The sequence below is a fragment of the Thamnophis sirtalis genome, unplaced genomic scaffold (assembly GCF_051295495.1).
Source record: "Thamnophis sirtalis isolate CommonGarterSnake01/CBP01778 unplaced genomic scaffold, rThaSir2_p1.2 scaffold_3, whole genome shotgun sequence".
In the NCBI taxonomy this organism is placed as follows: domain Eukaryota; kingdom Metazoa; phylum Chordata; class Lepidosauria; order Squamata; family Natricidae; genus Thamnophis; species Thamnophis sirtalis.
Window position 1 is genome coordinate 130,726,003 of NW_028261383.1, and position 23,548 is coordinate 130,749,550.

At 45.3% G+C, this 23,548-nt stretch overlaps 1 protein-coding gene across 3 annotated transcripts in view; it reads right to left on the bottom strand.

The window, feature by feature from the left end:
• Positions 1-22,939, bottom strand: part of USP36 (ubiquitin specific peptidase 36) — a 37,019-nt gene extending 14,080 nt beyond the window's left edge. The window contains exons 1-11 of one of the 3 annotated variants that reach the window (XM_014074710.2): positions 22,810-22,939; positions 19,811-20,114; positions 19,176-19,391; positions 16,889-16,999; positions 16,129-16,231; positions 9,091-9,158; positions 8,274-8,344; positions 7,085-7,167; positions 1,730-1,841; positions 1,358-1,498; positions 343-443 (exon numbers count right to left, since the gene is read on the bottom strand). In XM_014074710.2, coding sequence (XP_013930185.2) covers positions 343-443; positions 1,358-1,498; positions 1,730-1,841; positions 7,085-7,167; positions 8,274-8,344; positions 9,091-9,158; positions 16,129-16,231; positions 16,889-16,999; positions 19,176-19,391; positions 19,811-20,063 — 1,259 coding nt within the window. In that variant the 5' untranslated portion in view covers positions 20,064-20,114; positions 22,810-22,939. Of the gene's footprint in view, positions 1-342; positions 444-1,357; positions 1,499-1,729; positions 1,842-7,084; positions 7,168-8,273; positions 8,345-9,090; positions 9,159-16,128; positions 16,232-16,888; positions 17,000-19,175; positions 19,392-19,810; positions 20,115-22,463; positions 22,547-22,809 lie in introns of those variants that run through there. The other 2 variants (XM_087710104.1, XM_087710105.1) reach the window with 2 other exon arrangements.
• Positions 22,940-23,548: the final 609 nt, after the last annotated feature.

Below are 23,548 nucleotides of genomic sequence, written 5' to 3' on the forward strand. Positions count from 1 at the left end.
CGCCCGGCACACATACATGCAACAGAACCTGGAAGAGCAACTGGCGATGGTGGGCATGCCCACAGAGAGGGCTCTGCGTGCCACCTCTGGCATGTGTGCCATAGGTTTGCCATCATGGAACTAGGTTATCCCTAGTATTAATGTTATCAATTTTTGTTAGATAATAATCCTGAGGTGGAACACAATAAAATCCTATCAATTTTCACCAACTTTTAAAAAGGGCATAATGTAAGAAAGCATAAAACAAGAATGGCCTAGGAGACACCAGCTCAAATATCGGGGTGACAGTAACAACACCCTAAGGGAAAGTAGGAGAACCTAATAACCCCAAACATTTCTTACCTAAGGTAGAAGAGTACATAGGCCTGCTGGTTGAGAACAACTTTGATGTTGCTTGAATGTACCAGAGAATCATTCATCTGGTACCACTGCCCATTACTAGCCTAGATATACAAAGAAATAATAATGGGTCACTGTTCCCTAGCAAATCATAATAGCAATAGCAATAGCAATAGCAATAGCAGTAGACTTATATACCGCTTCATAGGCCTTTCAGGCCTCTCTAAGCGGTTTACAGAGAGTCAGCATATTGCCCCCAACAATCGCAATAGCAATAGCAATAGCAATAGCAGTAGACTTATATACCGCTTCATAGGCCTTTCAGGCCTCTCTAAGCGGTTTACAGAGAGTCAGCATATTGCCCCCAACAATCTGGGTCCTCATTTTACCCACCTCGGAAGGATGGAAGGCTGAGTCAACCCTGAGCCGGTGAGATTTGAACCGCTGACCTGCTGATCTAGCAGTAGCCTGCAGTGCTGCATTTAACCACTGCGCCACCTTGGCTCATAATTATCCTCAAAAGATGATTATATGCATATATTCATTTATTTCATTCATTTATTAGTAGCAGCAAGAAAATCAGGAAAATCAGCCCAAGTACAGCACTGTCTAAAGAGTAATACTGGAGATTATCTTAGAAGGTGGATAATGTCATACCTAATCCTAATATACTTTGCCTTTGGTGTCTAGCTAATTGATGTTATTAGACTTAAGACATTAGGACAATCACTGTCTGGACTGAGCTCAACTGAGCTTATGATGTCACATCACTTCCAGTAATCTGTAGCTTGGACATCTCAGAAAATCCCCAAATCACAGGTCCTTCAATAACCAAGAAAATTTGGAGATGGACACAGAAGACACAGAAACATTCTACATGGATATTAAGAACATCCACAGGGAAACAAAGCAAAAATGTTCTGGTGGTACACAGCAATTTTCTTAAAAGGCATGGAGCTAAAGCCTCTCCCCCAAGGCTAAAGCACACTGAACAACTGTTACCCACACAAAGACCCACCTTGACATAGCAGTAGTAATGCCCTGCATGGCAGCTGTATCCTGAATGCACAAGTACAGCATAGAGGCCATACATGACAGCGTCCCCACTGCTCTGCGACATGTAAGGACGAATATTCAGGAATTCAGGGTAACCCACGTCCTACGTGAGAGAAAGAAAAAAATTCGTAAGAATGTGTTCCACTTTCTAGCGACCTGCATGAAGAGCATCAGCCTCACCAGGCACAAGTCAGTGATCTATAGATTGAACTCTCTATAGATTGCATTGAGCTGTCTAACAGACTGACATCCATTCTTAAGGTCAGAGGTACTGGCCATCTGGACCCACCCTTCTCTTTCTGAGAAGGGACCACCCTCCCCCTTTCCTGATCACCTTGGTAATCTTGCCCCCACTGAAGTTGGCAAAGCGCTTGAGGGAGATGGTAAGGACATTAGAGGCTCGGTGGATAGTAAAACGCTTGCTGGCCGGAACTTTCTTCTTGCATCTGCATGGAAGAGAAATGGATGAGTTCTGTACACCTGCTCAAAAATGAAGTACTTGGAACACAGAGCCAATCCCTAAACATCTATCTTCAATAGAGGGTGCAGCTTCTGGACGGCCACTAACAGAGGCATCTTAGGAAGGGCTCTCAGTCTGCCACATACCTGAAAGGAAGACAGCCCTAAATTTAAGGCCACCCCCCAAAAAAAGTGGTTTTAAAAACTCTCCTGCTCCCGTTATTATACTTGCACCAAGTTTAAAGAGAGCCCTCCATTTTAAGGACAAATTATTTGAGAAAAAATAAGTCACATGCACTGGATAATTTCTAAATATTTAGGAAAATTGTTGACTTCAAGTAGTAAGTGGCTATCCCAAATGTAAATATATATCTCTCAAAATTTTATTTTTACTCAGTTATTTCTTCATGACCCCATCCCTGCCGACTGATTAATTTATAAATGATTAGGTGGAGTAACCTTGCTTTCCTATTTCTTTAGATCTCATCAGAAGTTGCAGAGATATGGTTAAACAAGATAAACAATCTTTCTTCCATGAAAGACAAATATACCTATCCCAGGGTAATGCTGCAGGATCCAATCTCGGTCAATCACCAGGACCAGAGTGTCAACTTCGAACCGAACCTGGCAACAGCCATCTTTCTGTTCCTCAGTTGCCACACAGAGGGGGAAGGAGGTTGGAACGCATTACTAGACACAACAGAGAGCTTTCTCGTGAGAACCAAGGTCATCTCTACTGGCAACATAAGGTTGGGGAAGGAGTGCCTGTAGAGCCTGCCAATTAATCCAATTGGCCAACGTGACCTGTGACACTTGGAGATGGGGTTATTTCCTAGTTTACTTATACTGAAACCACCGGAAAGATTTAGATTTGAAGCTGTGCCGATATGATGTACTCAATAAAGAAGACCTTTGACAAGGATCCTAATCTCAGAGTTCTGATTTGCTTGGGTTCATTAGTCGGAGTCTTGATACAAAGATTTTGCCTTGGAAGTTCAGAAGACAAAACCTCTGATCCCGGTGACCAACCCAGATTGGATCCTGCAATTCCTTCTTTTCTTTCTTCCTTCCTTCATTCCTTCCTTTTTTCTTCCTTTCTTTCTTCCTGTTCTGATCCAGCCTTATTCAAGGTTATTATTCAAGGGTTTTTTCAGCAACTATATAGTAGGGAAGAAACTTCTGAGGATCAAATTAAGGAATTTTTAGATAATGCAAATCTACCCAAGATCTCAAATGAAGCGAAAGGGTACTAAACCAAAAGATAACAATAGATGAATTAGAAAAGGCAGTCAAAAAAATGGAAAACAACAAAACTCCTGGCATGGATGGTTTGCCAGTTGAAATCTATAAAACTTTTTTGGAAATCTTAGGACAAGAGATGATAGTAATATTTAATGCTGTCTTGACGGATTCTATCGCACCGAAATCGTGGGCTGAGGCCTATATAACCCTTTTGCCTAAAGCTGGAGCTGACCGTACCCAAATTAAAAACTACAGGCCCATTTCACTTTTGAATGTGGATTATAAAATCTTTGCAGCTATACTGGCGGATAGACTTAAATTCTTCCTTAGTAAATTTATACACCATGATCAGAACGGCTTCTTGCCGTCAAGGCAATTGAAAGATAATGTTAGAATTATTTTGGATGCCTTAGAATATTATGAAGCCCGGCCGGATAAACAAGTGGCCTTTATGTTTCTTGACGCACAAAAGGCTTTTGATCAGGTAAATTGGAAGTTTATGTTGTCACAATTAGAAAATATGAAGTTTGGAGAAAACTTCTTAAACGCAGTTCGGGCAATTTATGTACGACAAGCTGCGACATTATTGGTAAATGGAGAAGAGGCGGGAGATATTGAGATTGGTAAAGGCACAAGACAAGGATGTCCACTATCCCCCCTACTGTTTATCCTTACATTAGAACCCCTTCTTAGAATAGTGAGGAGTGATATACAAATTAAAGGGTTACAAGCTAAAGCTCAGGAATTCAAGGTCCAGGCTTTTGCCGACGACCTTGTTTTTATTCTGGAGGACCCTATGGCTTCTGGGATACAACTTCTATGTAAAATAGAGGAGTACGGCATGATAGCAGGGTTACGTATAAATAAAGAGAAGACAAAACTGTTAATTAAGAATATGACTTTGAACCAGAAAAGGGAAATACAAAGCCTGCAATACTTGGGAATTTGGCTCAAGGAGAGATGTTCCTCTATCAAAGTAGATAACTATATGAAATTACTACAACAGGTATCTAAGGACATGACTAACTGGAGTGGTAAACAACTATCTTTGATGGGCAGGATTGCGACAGTTAAGACACATGTACTACCGAAATTTTTGTTTTTGTTTCAAACGGCACCAACTAAATTGGACAATTTTTTTAAAAAATCCTTGGAGACAATAGTGGCTCGATTTATATGGCAAGGCAAGAAAGCACGAATCAAAGCCCAAATGTTGCAAAAACGTAAAGAACTGGGAGGCTTCGGAGTACCCAACTGGGAAGCATATTATAATGCAGCAATTATGACATGGGTGAAACATTGGGTGACGTTGAGTAGAAGGCACCTATTGGCTATAGAGGGACACGACCTCCCCCAGGGATGGCACATCTCCCTCTGGCAAGAAAGAGATACCCCCCATAGATACTTCATGGGACATTATATTCGGAAGATTTTGATGGGGGTGTGGGAAAAGATGAGGAAAAAATACTATCTTAGGGTTCCGTGCTGGTTGGCACCGTTAGAGGCCTTAACACATCCCAGTGTATTTAATTGGACAAGAAACATAACATATAAAGACATTATGACAGAAGATGGCAACATGAAAACAAAGATGGAATTAGAGCAGCAGGGCAGGAATCTGGAATGGTGGGAATATTTACAGATTAGAAATAGGTTTAAAAGCGATAAGGTACGGTTTGGGATCTACCCAAACCCTCAGGGGCTAGATAAGATTTTATTTGGTGGAGATAAGAAAATGTTATCGAAGATTTATCAGTTTTTGACCTGTCAAGATGCTAAAGAAGAGATGGATAAAAGCCTTCTAATAACATGGGAGAGAAACTTTGGTTATGAGATTGAAATGGGCAAATGGTGGGATCTATGGAGTAAGACTATTAAACTTACAATATCTACAGCATTTAAAGAAAACATATACAAGATGGCTTATAGATGGCACCTCCCCCCAACGAGGTTAGCCAAAATATTTCCTGGGTTATCTCCACTGTGTTGGAAATGTGGAAGAAGGGATGGCACATTCTACCATATTTGGTGGTCTTGTACTGAGGCCACGAAATACTGGAGGAGGATTCAAAAATGGCTAAAAGAGGTTACTGGGGCAAGCATGGAATGGAAACCCGAGAATTTTTTACTAAGCATACAACCAGAAAACATGAGTAAATCTATATGGTATTTGAGCCTACATATAATTGTGGCTGCAAGAATAACCTATGCAAAATTTGGAAATCTACTACCATACCGCCATAATTAAAAAGATCTATGAATGTGCAGAAATGGACAGAATGACGGGTTGGCTGAGGGACAAAGGAGAAACAGAACATTATCTTAGCTGGAACCTATGGTATATGTGGGCGACAAGGAGAACAGCAGGGACTTAAAACGGGGAAAGTTAAATAGCAGTTGTTAACAATGGGAACTAAAAGTGAACATGGGTATTGTAATAGATCCCTGAACTTTGTAACGAGAAGATGTTGCTTAGAGACTAAACAATGAGGAAGGAAAAAAAAAAAGTTGGGCTGTGAATGACTGTCACTGCGGGGGGGGGGGGGGTGTTGTATGTTTAAACTGAATTTGTATTTGTATGTTTTATCCTTAAAAAATGTATAACTAATAATGACTATTAAAAAATAAATAAAGAAGACCTTTGACAAGGATCCTAATCTCAGAGTTCTGATTTGCTTGGGTTCATTAGTCAGAGTCTTGATACAAAGATTTTGTCTTGGAAGTTCAGAAGACAAAACCTCTGATCCCGGTGACCAACCCAGATTGGATCCTGCAATTCCTTCTGTTCTTCCTTCCTTCCTTCCTTCCTTCCTTCCTTCCTTCCTTCCTTCCTTCCTTCCTTCCTTCCTTCCTTCCTTCCTTCCTTTTTTCTTCCTTTCTTTCTTCCTGTTTTGACCCAGCCTTAGCAGAAGCAAGAAACAGACTCCTTGTCACAAACCCCCCCCCCTCTTTATTTACCTCTTGTGAATTAATTGCATTCACCCACCGAAAAGTCCAGGCAATAGTCCTTCAAGGAGTTAATTGCAGTAACAGACCTTATCAGTTCTTTGCGATAATAATTGCAAGGCCCTGAGCTCCCAGCCGATCTTCAGAAATACAAACTGTTGTCTCCTACGACCACCAATCCCCTTTTCTTCTATTTATTCCCCAGCCAGGAAGGGGCCATTCAGCGTCCACATGTGCTTTGCTTTCCGAGTCAACTCCTTGTCCTCCATTGTTCACCTCTAACTGCTCTGCACATATGTGCATCTGGAACAAGCTCCAGCTGTTCTTCCTCCTCACTCATATCAGCCTCCAAAGGCAGTTGCCTCTCCGGTGGTTGGGAAATGTTGGATGGCCCTAGCTCTATCTCTGCGTCCGATGCAGAGCATCCATCAGAGCCTTCCTCAGACTCCAGAACTGGCCCAAGTTCCTCCCCAACCTCATCATCATTTGCCACCAGTTCCACTGGCAGGCTACAACACTTTCTTTTTCTTCCTTCCTTCCTTCCTTCCTTCCCTGTATGTGAAGGCCTTGGTTAACAATCATTTGTTCAGCAACTATTCGAAGTTCCAATGTTGCTGAACAAGAAGATTTAAAGCCAGATCTCAGGGGTTCAGCATCCCCAGTCAGTTGATCACAATTCAGGTGTTTCCCAACCAGCTCACAATTACAATCGCTGCAGCATCGCAGTCACGTGATCACATTTACGACCTTCACTGCCATCTTCCAACAAGCAAAGTCAATGGGAAAGCCAGAAGGTCACAAATAGCGATCATGTAACTGTTGGATGCGGTGACTGCGCAGGATTGTCTGAATGACCACAACTGGAACTTCCAGCCTAAGACAGCAGAGACACCTGACACTGTGCTTTAGGATCGTGTCACTTAACCAGATCCCAATAAACATAGTTAAATGGGAACCACCTATATGTGTAATTATGTGAAGGGAAACTGTTTATACACATGGCAGACAAATCGAGGGAAATCAAGGGAAAAAAGTAACTCACTTGGCACACATGTAGGCATTCTCCCCACTCAAGACATCAGCTTTTACAAATAATTCTAACGCCCGTACAATATTGGCTGCTTGCTGTAATAAAGAGAGAGAAGGAAATTTAATTAAGCTTCGGCTTGAGCACTTAGAAGTTCAGACTAGAGGTAAGTACCATATTTTTCAGACTATAAGTCGCACTGGAGTATAAGACACACCATGATTTTGAAGAGGTAAATTTAAAAAAAATGTTTTTGCATTCTGCAGGCTTTCCAAATCCTCTGCATGTCTCGCTTTTTGCAAAAAAAAAAAAAAAAGGACATGCAGAGCTTTGGGAGGCTCTTAAGAGTGCTCTTGGGGACTGGGGGGACGAGCAAACAACAGCCTGTTTTTCGCCATTTTTTTGCAAAAAAAAAAGAAAAAGGGCATGTAGAGGCTTTGGAAGATTTGTAGAATGTTCCTGGGGGCGGGGGGGGGGGGAACAGCCCTTCCCAGCCCCTAGGAGCACTTTGCAAGCCTCCCAAACCCTCTGCACGTCCATTTTTGCAAAGGAGGCAGAGTTTCGGGAGGCCAAAAATGCTGTATTTAGTGTATAAGATACACCCAGATTTTCACCTTTGTTTTTTTGGGGGAAAGGTGCATCTTATACTCTGAAAAATACGGTAACCTTTCCTTGTGCCCAAAGATATATCTCTAATCATATGCATTCATATGCAGAGACAAATAAACATATGCAAACAGGTAGGCACGCACACTTATCCCCTAACAAACTCTTTATTTGCCTGCTCCCCCCCCCCACCTCTTACTTATCAATGTTGCAACTACTATTGTGTAATAACATAGTGCAGTATCCTTTTTGGGCATTTCAGGTCTAAGTGATGGGAATAAACCTGAAAAGCAAGCTGGGCAAAAGAATTATAGTCTTCCAGAGATGGGTATGTCCTAGCTATTTCCTCCTAGTAGTATTTTAGGGGCTTTTACTCCTTTTTATACAGGACAGCTGCCCCTTTTCTGCAAAGGCCATAAGCTTTAAGAAATGGTATGCTTGGAACAGCTTCCTGTAAACATATCTACCCCATGGCTCAAAACAATTCAGAAGCTGGCCGCCAATATTTCATTGTTATGACAACTGACAACTGGGTGACACCATCCTTTGAGTTGGATTTTAAAGAAAGAAAACAAGAGAAATAACAATGCTGGCATACCCTGATTTCCAAAGCCACATCCAGGTATGGGTCATAAGTATCTGAAACACTTTTGCACACGGAGCACTTCACTGCAAAGAAAGCAGAACAGTTGCTTGCCTGTTCTTCATGGTCACAGCTCCCTGACAATGTCATGTTTCATACTGAGACAATGAGGCATGAGGCTTCCGTCTTTGCGTCTAGCAAAACCAGCACTGAAATCAGCTAAGTAACCAGATGCTTCATATCCCCTTCATAGCCTTGATAGAGGTCAAAAACTAAAGGAAAACGTCTACAGCAGGAGTGTCAAACTCAACACCTGCAGGTCTCATCCAGCCCATGGGTGCTTAGATCTGGCCCGTGCGGCCGCCTTGGAAACAATGAAGGACCGTCCCATGGTGCCTCTGCCAGCAAAAATTGAACTTGGGAGGGCCACGTGCTGCCCTCCAGAGCTCCATTTTCAGCTGCAACGGCCTCCTGCAACCCTCTGCCAGTAAAAATGGAGCTGGGGGGGCAGCGCTGGCAGAGCACTCGGGCCACCACAGGCGCGCCCGACACAAGTGACATTGAGCTGGCCCCACCCACCCTAGCCACACCCGCCCAAAGGTCAAACATAATCCTGATGTGGCCCTCAATGAAATCGAGTTTATCACCCTTAGTCTACAGTGTGTGGAAAGCAACTACAAATCAATTGAACCTATAGAGGTATAATTGGGCACTGAAGGGAATTTTGGAGATGCCATATTATAACAGACAGCCAAAATTTAAAAACTCCAGGAACATGGAAAGGAAACCTCCCGCCACACCCTCATCTGAGGCCTCGCTAAGCTGCGCTCACCACGAGATCGGAGGTAGCCGCCAAAGATCTGGTGCACTAACGTGGTAGCCTGAGTCTGGCGATCCAACCTGAAAAGACAAGCAGGCGAGTGACTAGATTTCAGAAATTGACCGTTGAATGGTCCTTCTATGTGCGCTGTGAGGGGAATCCAAGCATGGGTTAACTTTGTCCATTAGCCTGAGATTGAGTGATGCAAATTGCTGGCCACGCCTCCTCTGACTGGACTGGTTCAGTTTTGCATGAAGGATCAGCCAGCTTGAAAGAAGCAAAATAAGTCTAGAAGTCAAGGTAAGTCCGAATGTCACAGGAAAACATGGAAGTCCAGGCCCAGAACAGCCAAAGCCGAGGGCGGGTTTGGATTCCCCTCTCACCGCACATAGAAGGACCGTTCAGGTAAGTCAACGGTCATTCTCCTGTGCGCTGCTTGGGGAATCCAAGCATGGGACATGCCAAAGTAATAAACTTCAGGGGCGGGAGCGAGGCTGGTCTGGCCCCGTAGCTGAAGAATCTACCCTTTGCAGCACACGCCATCCAAAAGATGCCTCAGCCAAGGCATAAATGTCCAGCTTGTAGTGACAGATAAAGGGTGACGGCAGTGACCAGGTCGCTGCCCTGCAGATGTCTTCCACCGAGGCCCACGTTGCCCAGGTTGCCATCGTGGCCGCCCTCCTGGTAGAATGGGGAGTGATACGACTGGGAACTGGTCGGGACTGGCAGTCATAGGTTAGGGCAATACACGCCTTCAACCAGCGGCCGATGGTATGCGACGATGCCTTGTGGCCCATGGTGGCAGGTTGGAAGGACACGAACAGGGCCTCCGTCCTTCTGAACGATGCAGTGCGTCTCACATAGCGGTGAAGTGAACGACGAACGACGAGATAATGCCAACGCCATTCTCGGGGGTGAGATGGCCGTGGACAGAAATCTGGGAGAGTGATTTCTTGGGACCTGTGTAACCATGAGATGACTTTCGGAATAAAGGTCGGATCCAAACGTAATACAACCTTGCTCGGACGGAAGATGCAAAGGTCGTCACGGACAGAGAGCGTCGCCAACTCGGACATACGCCGGGCCGATGTAATGGCTACCAAAAAGACATTCTTAAGAGTCAGTAACCTTAGAGAGATGGTCCGAATAGGCTCAAATGGAGCCGCTGTAAGGGCATTTAGTACTAGGGAGAGATCCCAGGTGGGATAGCGATGAACAATAAGCGGGTTAAGGTTCACCACTCCCTTCAGGAAGGCCCACACCCCCAGGTGTTGAGCTATGGGTTGGCCTTACCCACTGCCAATTACAGTAGACAGAGCCGCAATTTGACGGCGGAGGGTGTTAGGTGTTAGTCCTTTGTCCATGCCCATCTGTAGGAAATCCAATACCTGTGGTATGGTCGCCCCGGTTGGGTCCTCACCCGTTGCCTGACACCATCTGCAGAATGCTTGCCAGGTAGCCTCATAAATGCGGGTTGTTGACGGGCGTCGAGCCGCCTGGATTGTGGAGATGACCTTATCAGAGAAATGCTGCTGACTCAGGATCACCCGCTCACATGCCCCACAGCTAACTGTAACAGCTGTGGATTCGGGTGAATGAGAGCTCCTTGCAAGAGGGATATCCAGTCGTCCGGAATTCTCCATGGGTGAGAGACGGACAGATGGACGAGGTCCACGTACCAGGGGCATCGTGGCGACATCGGTGCGACCAGCAGCACTTCCGCCTGCTCTATCAGAATCTTCTCGATGACCAGCGGCACAATTGGCAGAGGCGGGAAGGCATAAAGGAGGCCCACCAGCCAAGGGCTTCGGAGAGCGTCAGTGCCTTCCGCTCCTGGTACCTGGAACCTGGTGTAATAACGTGGCAGGTGTGTGTTGTTGGGTTGGGCAAACAGGTCCACCTGCAGATGGCCGAAGCGGCAGGGCAGTTCTAACAGGGCTGGGTGCAAGCGCCACTCTGCCAGATCCACCATGGCCCTGCTCAGCCAGTGTGCTTGGACGTTCGCAGTGCCCGATAAGTGTTCTGCTTGGACTGACAACGGATGGTTCTCCGCCCAGTGGTGTAAGCGTTCTGCTTCCATCATCAGGGCTTTGGACCTCATGCCCCCTTGGCGGTTGACATGCGTCTTGGAGGCCACATTGTCGGTGAGTATCAGTACATGGTTGGAGGTGACCATGTCTTGAAACTCGCGGAAGGCTAGGTGGATAGCCCGTATCTCCAACCAATTGATGCTGTTGTTCAGCTCCTGGACAGTCCAACGACCCTGCACCACTCGATTCAGGGCATGACCCCCCCACCCACCCAATTTGGCTTGCATCCGTTGTAACCACAATCTGCTCCGGTTCCTTGAAAAGGCATCCCTTGAGGATGCGGGATGACAGCCACCAACGGAGCGATAGGCACACCTTGGTCGGTAAGCGAGCCCTGGTCAGAGAGTGACTGGTGTGAGTCCTTTGGAATGGAAGTAGATACCACTGCATTGGTCGTGTGTGGAACTGTGCCCAACGTACACATCTATGCAAGATATCATCTTCCCTAGAAGTTGGGACAATACCGCAAGGGAAGGTGACCTCTGCTTGAGCACTTGACTCACCAGGGATTGCAGGCTCTGCTGTATCTCCCTCGAGAGAGAGACCATACAAGTCTCCAAGTTGATTATTGTCTTGAGATGTAGCAGGGACGTGGTCAGGTGCAGGTAACTCTTTGGAAAGTTCAGCACAAATCCGTGATCCTGTAGGGCGTCGATCGTCAGCTGTAAGTCGCGATAAGCCTGGTTCCGGGAAGACGATAAGATTAAGATGTTGTCGAGATAACAATTGACCCTTATGGGAACCGACCTCAGCGAGGCTGCGACCACCGCTAGCTGTTTGGTGGAGGTCTGCGGGGCTGATGATAGGCCGAATGGTAAGGTGCGGTACTGGAAATGATGCCCCGCGAAGTGTAAGTGCAGAAACATTCAATGGGCCGGATGTATTGGAACGTGCAAGTAGGCCTCTTTGATGTTGATTGAGGTGAGGAGATTGCCTTGGCGAATGCTCGCCAGAATAATCTTGAGTGATTGCATTTTGAATTTTTGATATTTGAGGTAGAAATCGAGTCGTTTCAAGTCTAGGATGGCCCGCCATCCTCCCGAGGCCTTGGGAACTAGGAAGAGTATGGAGTAGAACCTAGACCCTCCTGTCGCCTTGGCACCTGTTCTATTGCTCTGATGGAAATGCGATGCTGGATTTCCGTGTCCATGAGGCGCCACTTTACCTGGCACCTGGGTACCAGACATTTGATGAAACGTCTTGGGGAAATGGCCAGGAATTCCAGAGTGAGGCCCAGCCTCACTGTCTGAAGAGCCCAGGCGTCGGAGGTTGTGGCTTCCCATTGGTGAACGAAGGTAGTTAAGCGCCTGCCAATAGGGCCAACCTCTAGCAAGTCATTGGTACCTACGAAAGGACCGGTTGTTGACACCACAAAAGGGCTGCCGGGCCTGGGACTGTTGGTGCTGGTTCCTACCTCTATCGCTGTACTGGACCTATCCTGAAACCTGTCCTGGGATTGGGAAAAAGATCTATTAGATAGCGGGGTGTAGGGAATGGATGAGTACCCCAGCTCCCCAAAATCAAAGGGCTGCCTTCGAGGATACGGTTGTTGCCTCTGATCCGTGCACCTAGCGGTCGAAGGCAGCACCTTTAGCTTGTCCCTCATTTCAATCAGTATAGGATCCAGTGCTGCACCAAATAGGGAACCGCCCTTGAAAGGGGTGGAGGCAAGGCGCCATTTGGATCGTACGTCCACCTGCCAATGGCATAGCCATAACAGGCGACGAGAAGCTATGTTGGATGCCAAAGCAGCCACCAGTTTGACCACATCCTGATGAAGGCGCAGGTCCTCTGGATCTAACCTCTCCTGTAGCTGTCTTAACCAAACTAAGGAAGTTCTATTGAAGAATGAGGCCGCCGTAGCGGCACGCAATGTCCAGGCAGCCACCTGGTGCGTTTTGCGAATAACGAGCTCCGCCTTGCGGTCCTCCGCCTTCAATCCCTCCGAAATCTCGGATGGAATAAGGGAAGGGGAAGCCAAGGCCGCTATCGGTGGGTCAACAGTGGGAAACTGTAAAATGGCATCCAATTCCGGGGTGGAAGCATAAAGCTATCGCCATTGCTGGGGGGCGAAACTGTGGTGGGCTGGGCCCACTGTTTCTGGATTATGTCCAGAAACAATTTGGGTGATGGAATAGCCTCCTGTTCTTGCACCTGTTCAGTGAACAAGTGCTCCATGGGATCAAAGCCCACATCGGTGCTGGCTTGGGTGGTTGCTCCCCCCAAATTGGAGGTGGCCTTGGCTTTGTAAAGAAGATTTCAATAGGGCTGGTTTGAAGAGGCCCGAGAAGGGAACATTATCCTGAACCAGCCCTTCATCACCCGATAATTCCAAATCCAAAATCTCACCTTCCTCCCCTAAAACAGACCCTTCGCTGTAGATGGAAGGCAAGGGAGAGGGGGAGCCATCCTGAGAGGTGGCTAAATCCCTGGCAGAATTCACATTTCTAGGACGTTGACTCCTACACTGTAACTCTGCATCCACTCCCCTAGATATGGCAGTGGCAATCATGTCCCTGAGCCCAGGGGAGAGATAAAACTCTCGGTCTGCTGCCAGCAGCCGTTGGAGTAAAGGTAGCTAAGACCCCTGAATGTGAGGGGGGCGGATCTGAGCTGGGCCCCAGAGAATCAGACAAGCCCTGAAGACCTGAGCCAGATCCTGCAGTTGTAAGATCCTGAGAGAGGGGAAGGTCTGGGGGCCAACCTTGAATTCCAGCTAGGCCGGAAGTAGAAGGCCCTTCAGGCAGTAAGGTGGGAAGGGGCCTGGGAGTTGAGGGATCCCTAGGCCCGTTCTTGGACTTCCTGCTGCGCTTAGCAGCCCTGGCAGGAGCTGCTGAGGTGGCCCGGGTTCTGAGGCTGGCGGCCCTGGTGGAAGCCCTACCCACTCTAGATGAGGCCCCATCGGAGGACAACTGAGGAGAGGTGGAGGCCCCAGCGCTGCCCCCGGTAATAGAATGATCTGCCATATAAGCTAAGTTAAAAGGGTTCAAGCTCACGTTCACTGAATGCCAAATGTTGATCGCAATTGAAACAGGAGGCTGTTAGGGATCAAACTTCTGCTCCAGTAGAATGGTGGTGAACCGACCTCCGTGGAGCAATGAATCTGGTGATTCTACGTCACTGTGGGCGGGTAACTGAAGCCACGCCGAGCTGGACTGGTTGTCTGGCGTTTAAAAGGGCTCCAAAATGGCCACCACAACCCAAAATGGCCACCGCAAGCAATAGCGAAGGCGGAAGATTCAAATCAACGAGGCACAAAGGCCGTAGCCAGAATGGAAAACGCCTGCCTCAATTCTTGCCAGCGACCGCAGCCGTGGCCTCCAGAGGCTCTGATGGGATGTCCAGGCTCCACACTTCGTCAAGCAACCTCGAGGCGGGGAAAGGGGGGCAGCAGACAGCGGTGAGAGTGGCCGACGTAAGGCGGCGAACAGATCGCCAACTGCGGCAAGACAACACGAAGGCGGCGAACCGACCTTTCCACAGTAAACAACGGCACACCCCCGCCTCCAACAAGGAAGTTTCCTGGCCCCGAAGGCTCCGGGAACGCCAAAATCCACTCATCACTGTAACCGAGGAGAAATGAACCCTTTGCAAAGATATTTACCCTGAAGGGAACTCAATCCGGTGAAGTGGAATCCAAGCTGAAATAATAATGATGAATTTGTCTAGCAAGCAGCCGAAGTAATAATGATGAATTTGTGAAGTAATAATGACGAATTTGTGAAAGAATAATGATGAATTTGTCTAGTAACCTAGAGAGAATTATTTAGTAACCTAGAGAGAATTATTTTGCATCTCTTTAGGCTGGACTCAGTTTTAAAAAACTGAACCAGTCCAGTCAGAGGAGGCGCGGCCAGCAATTTGCATAACTCAGTCTCAAGGCTAATGGACAAATTTAACCCATGCTTGGATTCCCCAAGCAGCTCACAGGAGCTTTCATTTAAAACAGGGGCCCACAAACTCTTCTGCTCATTGATCTCTTCAATGAGGTTTCAGATGGTTCATTCACTCCCAACATTTATTATATGAACATGCAATAAATACAATGTTAAACCAGAGAATGATAAATAATAATAATCAATAATCCCATTGATTCTTGGAGGTCAATATTGATCACTGGGGAACTCTCATTTAAACTGGGTGGCCTAAACAAGGATAAGGAATGTTGCTACACTAATTTTCTAAGAATTGTAACTAGTATGGCCTGTAATGAGGCATGATGGGGGATATAGCTCAAAAATATCCAATAAAAATGCAATTCTTCACTTCTGAGTTAAAAAACAAGCAATCAAAATCACCAGGCATGAATTTCTTCCTCTCAAGAGCAAAGACGACCTGCAACTCTGGGTTAAACTGGTGGGTTTTGGGTTTTCTATGAGCTCAATTGTGCTCCTCAAATGTTTTTGTTAACTATGCACTGATGTCATCTAGCCTAGTTACAAAACATTTTCAGGAAAATGACCAATCTCAGAGAACACCAAGAACCTAACACGCCGTGGCGGTGCAGTGGTTAGGGTGCAGTACTGCAGGCTACTTCTGCTAACTGCCAGTTGCCTGCAATTTGGCAGTTCAAATCTCACCAGGCTCAAGGTCGACTCAGCCTTCCATCCTTCTGAGGTGGATAAAATGAGGACCCAAATTGTTGGGGGCAATAGGCTGACTTTGTAAACCGTTTAGAGAGGACTGTAAAGCACTGTGAAGCAGTATATAAATTTAAGTGCTATTGCTATTTCTTCCTTCAAAAAGAATTTTTGCTACCCTTAAAGCAAGGATTACTTGCTTTAATATTTACTTCCATAGCAAGGAAAGGTAGACCTTGTCACTGTTGCTCATGTAGTATGCATTTTCCCTTTCCCCTAATTAGGGAAAGCTAATGCTTCAGTAAGCAAATTTAATGACATGATCAATTCAACCAAGCGTTCTCTCCCAAGCACACAGCAAGCGAGCTAGTTGTTCATACTTAGTGTAACCGTTGAGGCAGGCCTTTTGCATGGCATCAATGGTGTAGCGCAAGAACTCATGAGCATCCTCCTGACTCCCAAAACGGAAGTGCCGTGCAATCTCTGCCAAAGGAGATAAAAAAAGAACACCTCAGAACAGTGTCAGAAACAGAGGTCACTATTGAACCCAGCATGGAAGCTCAAGAGGTTTTTCCTCATAAACTGACCACCACCAAAACCAAACTCTGCACCTAGCATATCTACAAAAAATGTTGGAAAGTAAAACAAAAAATAAAATATGGTAAAAAAATGTTTGTGAAAGAGCCAGTTTGGTCTAATGGCTAAGGCAATAGGCTAGACTGTTGAGTTCTAGTCCAGCTTTGGCCATGAAAGTCAGATAGGTTAACCTTGGCCAGTCACTCTCTATCAACGCAGCCCACCACACAGGGTTGTTGTTGTGGGGCAAAATAAGAGGAGGAAAGCTTGTTGGATTATCACTGCCTTATTTGTAAAAATATAAATAAAATAATAAAAAATAAAAATTTTCAGTTTCACCCTTACAATCTTTGAGGCGTGTTCAGTTATATCTTGAAAAATCCTGAAAAAGAGCATCTTTGGACCATAGCCACTGATGGCTGACGTGTCTTACTGCTTCACTTTGTAACCATAAAACATTCACACACGAAAGTATTTAAGTTATGGTCAACATCTCAAAAGGATCACTGGTCTTTTGCCCTGTACGAACTGGACAGGTAGAGAGTATTCCAACCCCCTGCTTACTTTTAAGATCTCTGATGAAGGACACAGGTTTGATGGCATTACCACTATTGGCAAAAGCCTGGATCATGTGATTCTGCATTATGCACATCATGCAGAAGCCTCCCTGGTGACCTGGAAGAGGGGGAAAAAAATCACAATTGGCTATTTTCATCAATAGCTATGTTATACACATTCCATTGTATCATATATATTTTGCTAGAAGCAAAATAAAGTTAGAGCCTGCATTTGAAACCCTCACTTTACTGAAATAGCTTACCTATTGATTTGTGATCAGACCTATATGGACCATCAATCAGTCTATCCATCTACCCATCCATCCATCCATCCACCCACCTTGTCTCTTTTTCTCTTTCATCTGCTGGCTAAAGACCATAATAACAATATACATTGATAATATGGACAGCTTAATGACTTCCTATCCTGAATCCTTCTCTGCCACATACCTGTAAATCTCAACACAATGCTACTCGTTAAGCAGCTCAGACAAGTAAGCACTACTCAGACAAGGGGAAACATTTCTAAAGTATGTGCATTAAGCTGCAAAATGATCCTTGCTGCTATTTAAATAGCTTGTTTGAGTTTTAAAACAAAACCACCAAAGCTGCCATCTACCTACCTCTACCTAGTCATAGATGTACACTCTCCAACTAAGAGTCAGTACCACTAGTAAGGAAGGGATGACGTAGTGAGGAAAGTAGCTCTTACCTAACCTTACAGCTGGCTCAAGACCTTCACAGCTGCTAACATAATCTGCCAGTCTCCCATCACAAGGATTGATGCAATGAAAAGCAACTGCTGGCTGGAACGTGATACAGCACCGCATGTGGGCTAACCTTGGATTACTCACCCTTCCCCTACCCCCACAAGCCAAGAAAAACCCACCCATTAAGCTCACACAACACTGCAGGCCCATTAAAGGTAGTCCTCAACTTACAACAATTCATTTGTGACCGTTCAAAGTTGCAAAGGCATTGAAAAAAGTGACATATGATCATTTTTCACACTAGTGACCATTGCAGCATCCCCATGGCCACTTGATTTACACTCAGATACTTGACAACCTGTTCATATTTATGACAATTGCAATGTCCTTGAATCATTACCTTTTATGACCTTCTAACAAGTAGTCAAGGGGGGAAGCCAGGTGCACTTAACAACTGTGTTACTAATTTAACAACTGCAGTGATTCACCTAACAAATATGGCAAGAAAAATCATAAAAGGAGGAAAACTTCACTTAACAAATTTCTCACTTAATGACATATGTTGGGCTCAATTGTGGTTGTGAATTGAGGACTACCTGTATTACAATTGGGTTCAAAATAATTCTTTTTCACAAGAAGCACTGCTCCTAGATTACAGTTACAGAAATCAAAGGGCCCAGTAATGGAACATAGCCAAATCCTAAACAAAAAACCTCAAATGCAGCAGAATCTAACATCACAGCCTAACTTATATAACATTTTCTTAAGAGAAAACTACTTAATATACTTCCTAATGTCTTAAACACATTGAGATCCTTTATATGTAAGTCTGAAGCATAACCTCATATATGATATTGGAAAATCCCAATGTTTTCCTCAAAACACTATCAGAATAGAGGAATCAGAAATTTGTAACTATAAATTGTAGAGCAATTCAAAAAATAAGCTCCGATCGAAGGGGAGGGGGAAGATTTCCACGACAAATGGGCAGAATTATAGAATTTTAAATTATATTTTGGAATAAATAACATCACCATCATCTGAAAAACACTTCTGAATGGTCAAACATTTTTACCTGCCTCATCTTGCTATGATCCTTACTACAAGCCTGTAATGTAAAAGAGCATAACTTCCTCCCACAATGCATGGAAGATTAACTCCAATTGGGGATCCTATGCCCATGGGATTAATGGGATGGTGGCAGAAGCAAAACCAGGCATAATTTTCTAGTTTTGGGGACAGTAATTCTGCCTGCATCGATGCTCTAAAAGTAATAATGAGGATGATAAAGGAGTAGCTTACCAGAAGCAGCCCTGAATCCATCCGATCCCTTCAAATTCCCTCAACACACACTAAAGGACACACACAAACAATGAACCCTCTAAACGCCTCATTCCCTGACCATTCACCTTCCTTGGGCTGCTCCGCCAGCCATAACCTTATATTTTAAGAACTCCATCCTTCAGAGGCCTTGGAAAATGAAACAGGTTATTCCTATAGCCTATGCTCTAAGGGGAAAAGAGATATGAACAAGTGGGCGCATATAGCACGGCAAAACACACACAAACTCAGCCACACACTTACAATTGCGACTGTGCTCCTTGGAAAGCAGATAATTTGCTAAAGGTGGGGTGTACGTCAGACACTGTAGAGTTGAGTTGAGGAAGCAGGTGTTGCCCAGGTTGTGGAGACCAGCTCCAACACGGTAGACCCGCTCCCATTTTAGAGAGAGTCGCTCCAGAGGGAAGAGGACCTTTTGGGGAGCTGGCACCCCATCACTTCCCGACACATGCTCATTACCTGTCGGAAGAAAAAAGGAAAAGTCAGCAACTCAAAAACAAATGAAGAACTCGTTCTCCACAATCCCATCTCAGGGGAATGTGATTAAGAAAATCTTAGACTGTGCAGAAATGGATACATTAACACTTGCTAATAAGGGGACATATTTTATCAATGGCTAAATAATAGAAGTTGGAAAGGAGGAGATGCAACTGGAGGAAATGGTAAAGATGATGTTAAATATTAATGTTACAGTACTGTTATGTTACTAATATGATGACAAGGAATTATATCAACAAAAATGTATAATATGATTACTTAAGCACAATTGTACCCAGAACACACACTATTCGATGAAAATTGGATGTTATAAAAATAAAATAAAACTTGGGGGGTGGGGGAGAACTCCAAAAGACAAGTACAACAAACGAGGCAGGCACCTTGTTTTCGTATGGGTCCCTCTTCAGAGCTCTTGTGCCGACTGCAGTTTTCTGTCCTCGGGTTCAACAAAACGTACTTGCTCTTGAGGGTCTCCAGCTGGTAGGAGAAGTTTTTGGAGGCGGGTTCAAACTCAATCTTTTGCAGCAAAATCTTCTTGGCAGAAGCTGCCAACAATTTACCCAGTTCAACATCGTCAGCAGAGTCTTTTCGCCCAGGCTTTAGGGCTTCTTTTAATTTGTCCACTATTGGCATGGTGCATCACTTGGTAAAGGCAACAACCACCATCCTAGCAAGGCAACTTCACTCTGCCAAAAAAAAAAAAAGGTTATTTGACCTCAAATTCAAATGCCTCCAGCTCAGCCCTCTTTTCTATGTACTGTAGTAAACATCCACCCTCAAATATGTTATTGAAACAATCAGATAGTCTTTCTTTTTGTACTTCTATTTTGCTTCCCGTGTCACTCATCTTCCTATACTGAATATGGATTTTAAGGACTGGGCAGGTACCTTTTTAAATTACCATGAACTTTGTGATGTTTTAGAAATCATGATCAACATGAATTTGGTTTCCACAACACAGCTTCTGTTAAAAAAAAATCTAAAACCAATCTATCTTTAGATTAATTATCTAATCTTTATAAACAATCAGGTAAATCCAAAGCACATCTGTAATTCAGATTTCCCAACTGTAAAATTTCAAATAGAAATGCATGGCAATAAATATATACTATCTATTAAGGTACAAGGAGAAAATTCCCATGACAAAAACTAGAAATGCACTAATTTGAAAGGCAGGATAGGATAAAAACTTTTCACATTTCTGAAAAGCCTAAAATTTTACCTACATTGTTAAGGCCTTTATTGTATTCTTTAGCATCTCATTGCTCCTTGGATCCAAAATTCTCTACTCAGAAAACAGATTTTCCCCCCAAAACCCAACAAAGGATTAGATTATATAATAGCTTTTGCTGCATGTGAGGGCTCTAGATGTACTTTCACGTTGCTTTGCAACTAACTGGAAATTAACTTGTAAATGATGCATTTCTGTTCTCTGAACTGACTGTGCTCTGGAACATGCAATTCACATTATAGCCTTTAATGAGGTGTGAAATTTGCTTAGTCTTTAGACAGATAAATTAGCAGCCATAGCAAGAAATATAAATAACATAAATAAATAAAAAGGCTCACAACTATTATCTGACCATTTCCTGGATTGCCTTGAAATTTGATTGGCAATAGTTTTACTTCCCATTAAGAAACCTCAAGGGTCCCTACTAATAGAAGATTAAAACATGCTGCCAGGATGAATGGATGAATTTTTCTTATAACAGGCCTTGCTGAAGGAAAAAATCATATAGCACTCTGTTTTTGAAGGAAAGGGGGTTTGCATCATGTGTCTCTTTTTGGGGGGGAACCAGGTATTTTTCCAGAGGATATATATTTATATATAAATATACATGGCTGTATACATGGCATTCTATCTCACACAAACATTAAATTGTACTATTATCTGAACATTTGCACCTCCCTAAAATAAACAAGGTCAGGAAAGTTTCTTCAAATTTGCCACCCCCATTCCCCCCCCCATTCTCCCATTAGAATATAGAGGGATCACACTTATCTAACAAAACAGTCTCCCACACCTGGGATCTTCTAGATGTGCTGGATTACATCACATAATTTCTGGCTAGATGGGCAATTAAGTGCAGCATACCTGGAGGGCACCAGGTGTCCTATGCAAAACAAATCTCACCCAGTGGCAGCATCTAATGGGGCAGCCAAGGGCACACAAGATATGGGTGGTAGGGGAAACAGCATCGGAAGTTGGGGGAGGGAGGAGCAGAGGTGCAGGCGCATTCTTGCACCTGAGAGCATGGTCAGGAGAACTGAATCATCGGGGAGAAGAGAATGTCACTGGGTAGCCTGGAAGCAAACCTCTCCAGCTTGCAGCCTCCCGAAGTTATTCTATCCGAGATGAAAGGGAGGGAGGGAGGAACGAGGTTGCTCTGTGAGATAACAGGCCAAAATGAGCCCAAGGTTTAGCAAAAAGACAATACTGCAAGGAACCAGCAGAAATATCCCAGTTCGAAGGGCGAAATGCTTCATCTACCCTCCTCCAATCAGTTGGAGAGAAGAGACTCAACTTCAAATTCAATGCTTGGAATGCACTGCCTGATTCTGTGGTTCCTTCCCAAACCCCCCAAAACTTTAACCTTAGATAGCCAACAGTGGACCTCACCCCATTCCTAATAGGTCTGTAAAGGGGCTTGCATAAGGACACCAGCCGGCCTACCGTCTGTCCTACTGTCCCCATGTATTCGTAAACCATTTCATGTATCCAAAATCATGTCTATACATATGTTTTCTAATACGAAATAAATCAAAAATAAATAAACTCTTTCCTCCTTTCGCCTTCTGTCCGTCCCCACCTCCCTTCCTTTGCAAGGAGCGCGCGCGCATTAGACCCATCAGCCACAGCATGTGCCTAGAGAGTGTTTGGGGTAAGCCACGCGCAGCCCCCTTCCCCCCACCCAACCAGACGCGCTCTTCTCTTCAGCCCAGAAAATCCTTAGCCGAGATTAAGCAGGCGGCCCCCACAGCAAAAAACCCAAGGCGCTCCAAAGCCTCCGGCGTTCGTGCAAGGGCACCTACAGGCAGGGCCTGGGCTCGCAGCGGAAGAGGAGGCTCCTCCTTGGCACGGCCCCGATTCTCCGGGTGCGCCACGGGGATCCGAGCAGAAGTCCCTCGCCCTGGCGCCGGGGACCATTCGCCCAAGCAGCCACGGCCCAGAGGGAGCCGAAGGAGGGCTGCGCAGGAATAGCCGCGGTGCCGAAAAGGGGCAGAAGGGAAGCGGCGGGGGAAGAGTTACGCTGCAGGGCGAGTCGGACTCTAGAGGATCGTTCCCCGCCAGTAGAAAACACCCCGTGGGCCAAGCCGTCTCCGTTGCACCGGCCCTCGCGCTCCTCCTCCCTCCTCATTCCGACCTTTTTCCACTCACCATCCGGAGCGGTCTCTGCGCTCCTTACAGCGTGTGTGCGCATTCACAACACGTGTCCAACGTAGCGCAAAGGAAAGGGAGACAGCGCAGCTGCTAGGCCGCGAAGCCAGGCCCCATCCGCCTCCTGACGGGGCGGGGAAAGGAAAGGCAAACCCTTCCCGGCCTGCTCTGACGTAAGTCTGCCCCTTCGCATGTTTCCGGGAGGCAGCGCCGCCTGGCTGAGTCGTCTTTGGCCCAAGCAAGTGGTGAAGCGGTGGCTTTGCCTCGTAGGCAGCAGAGGCCGCTGTGTTCCCTCATCCCCTCGCTTTGCTAATCTTTGGAATAAAAATTGTGGCTTGTCCGACTCTCTTGAGCCGGTCTACCATAAGATTCCATGTTCAAGGACATCCCTATTAGTACCATTTTATAAAGTACCGCTTTATAACCAATTAACCAATGGAACAACTTCCCTGCAGAAATTATGAATGCGCCAACACTGGAAGATTTTAAGAAGAGATTGGATGGCCATTTGTCTGAAATGATAGAGGGTTTCCTGCCTGAGCAGGGGGGTTGGACTAGAAGACCTCCAAAGTCCCTTCCAACTCTTATTCTATATTCTACAACTCACCACGGCCCATTCACAGCAGGACAATTTGGCACGGCCAACTTGCTGTGGAACAACTTGCCACTGGACAAGACTTACACTAACATCGAAGAAATAGTGGAACACAGGTAGTCCTCGGCTTACGACCGCAATGGA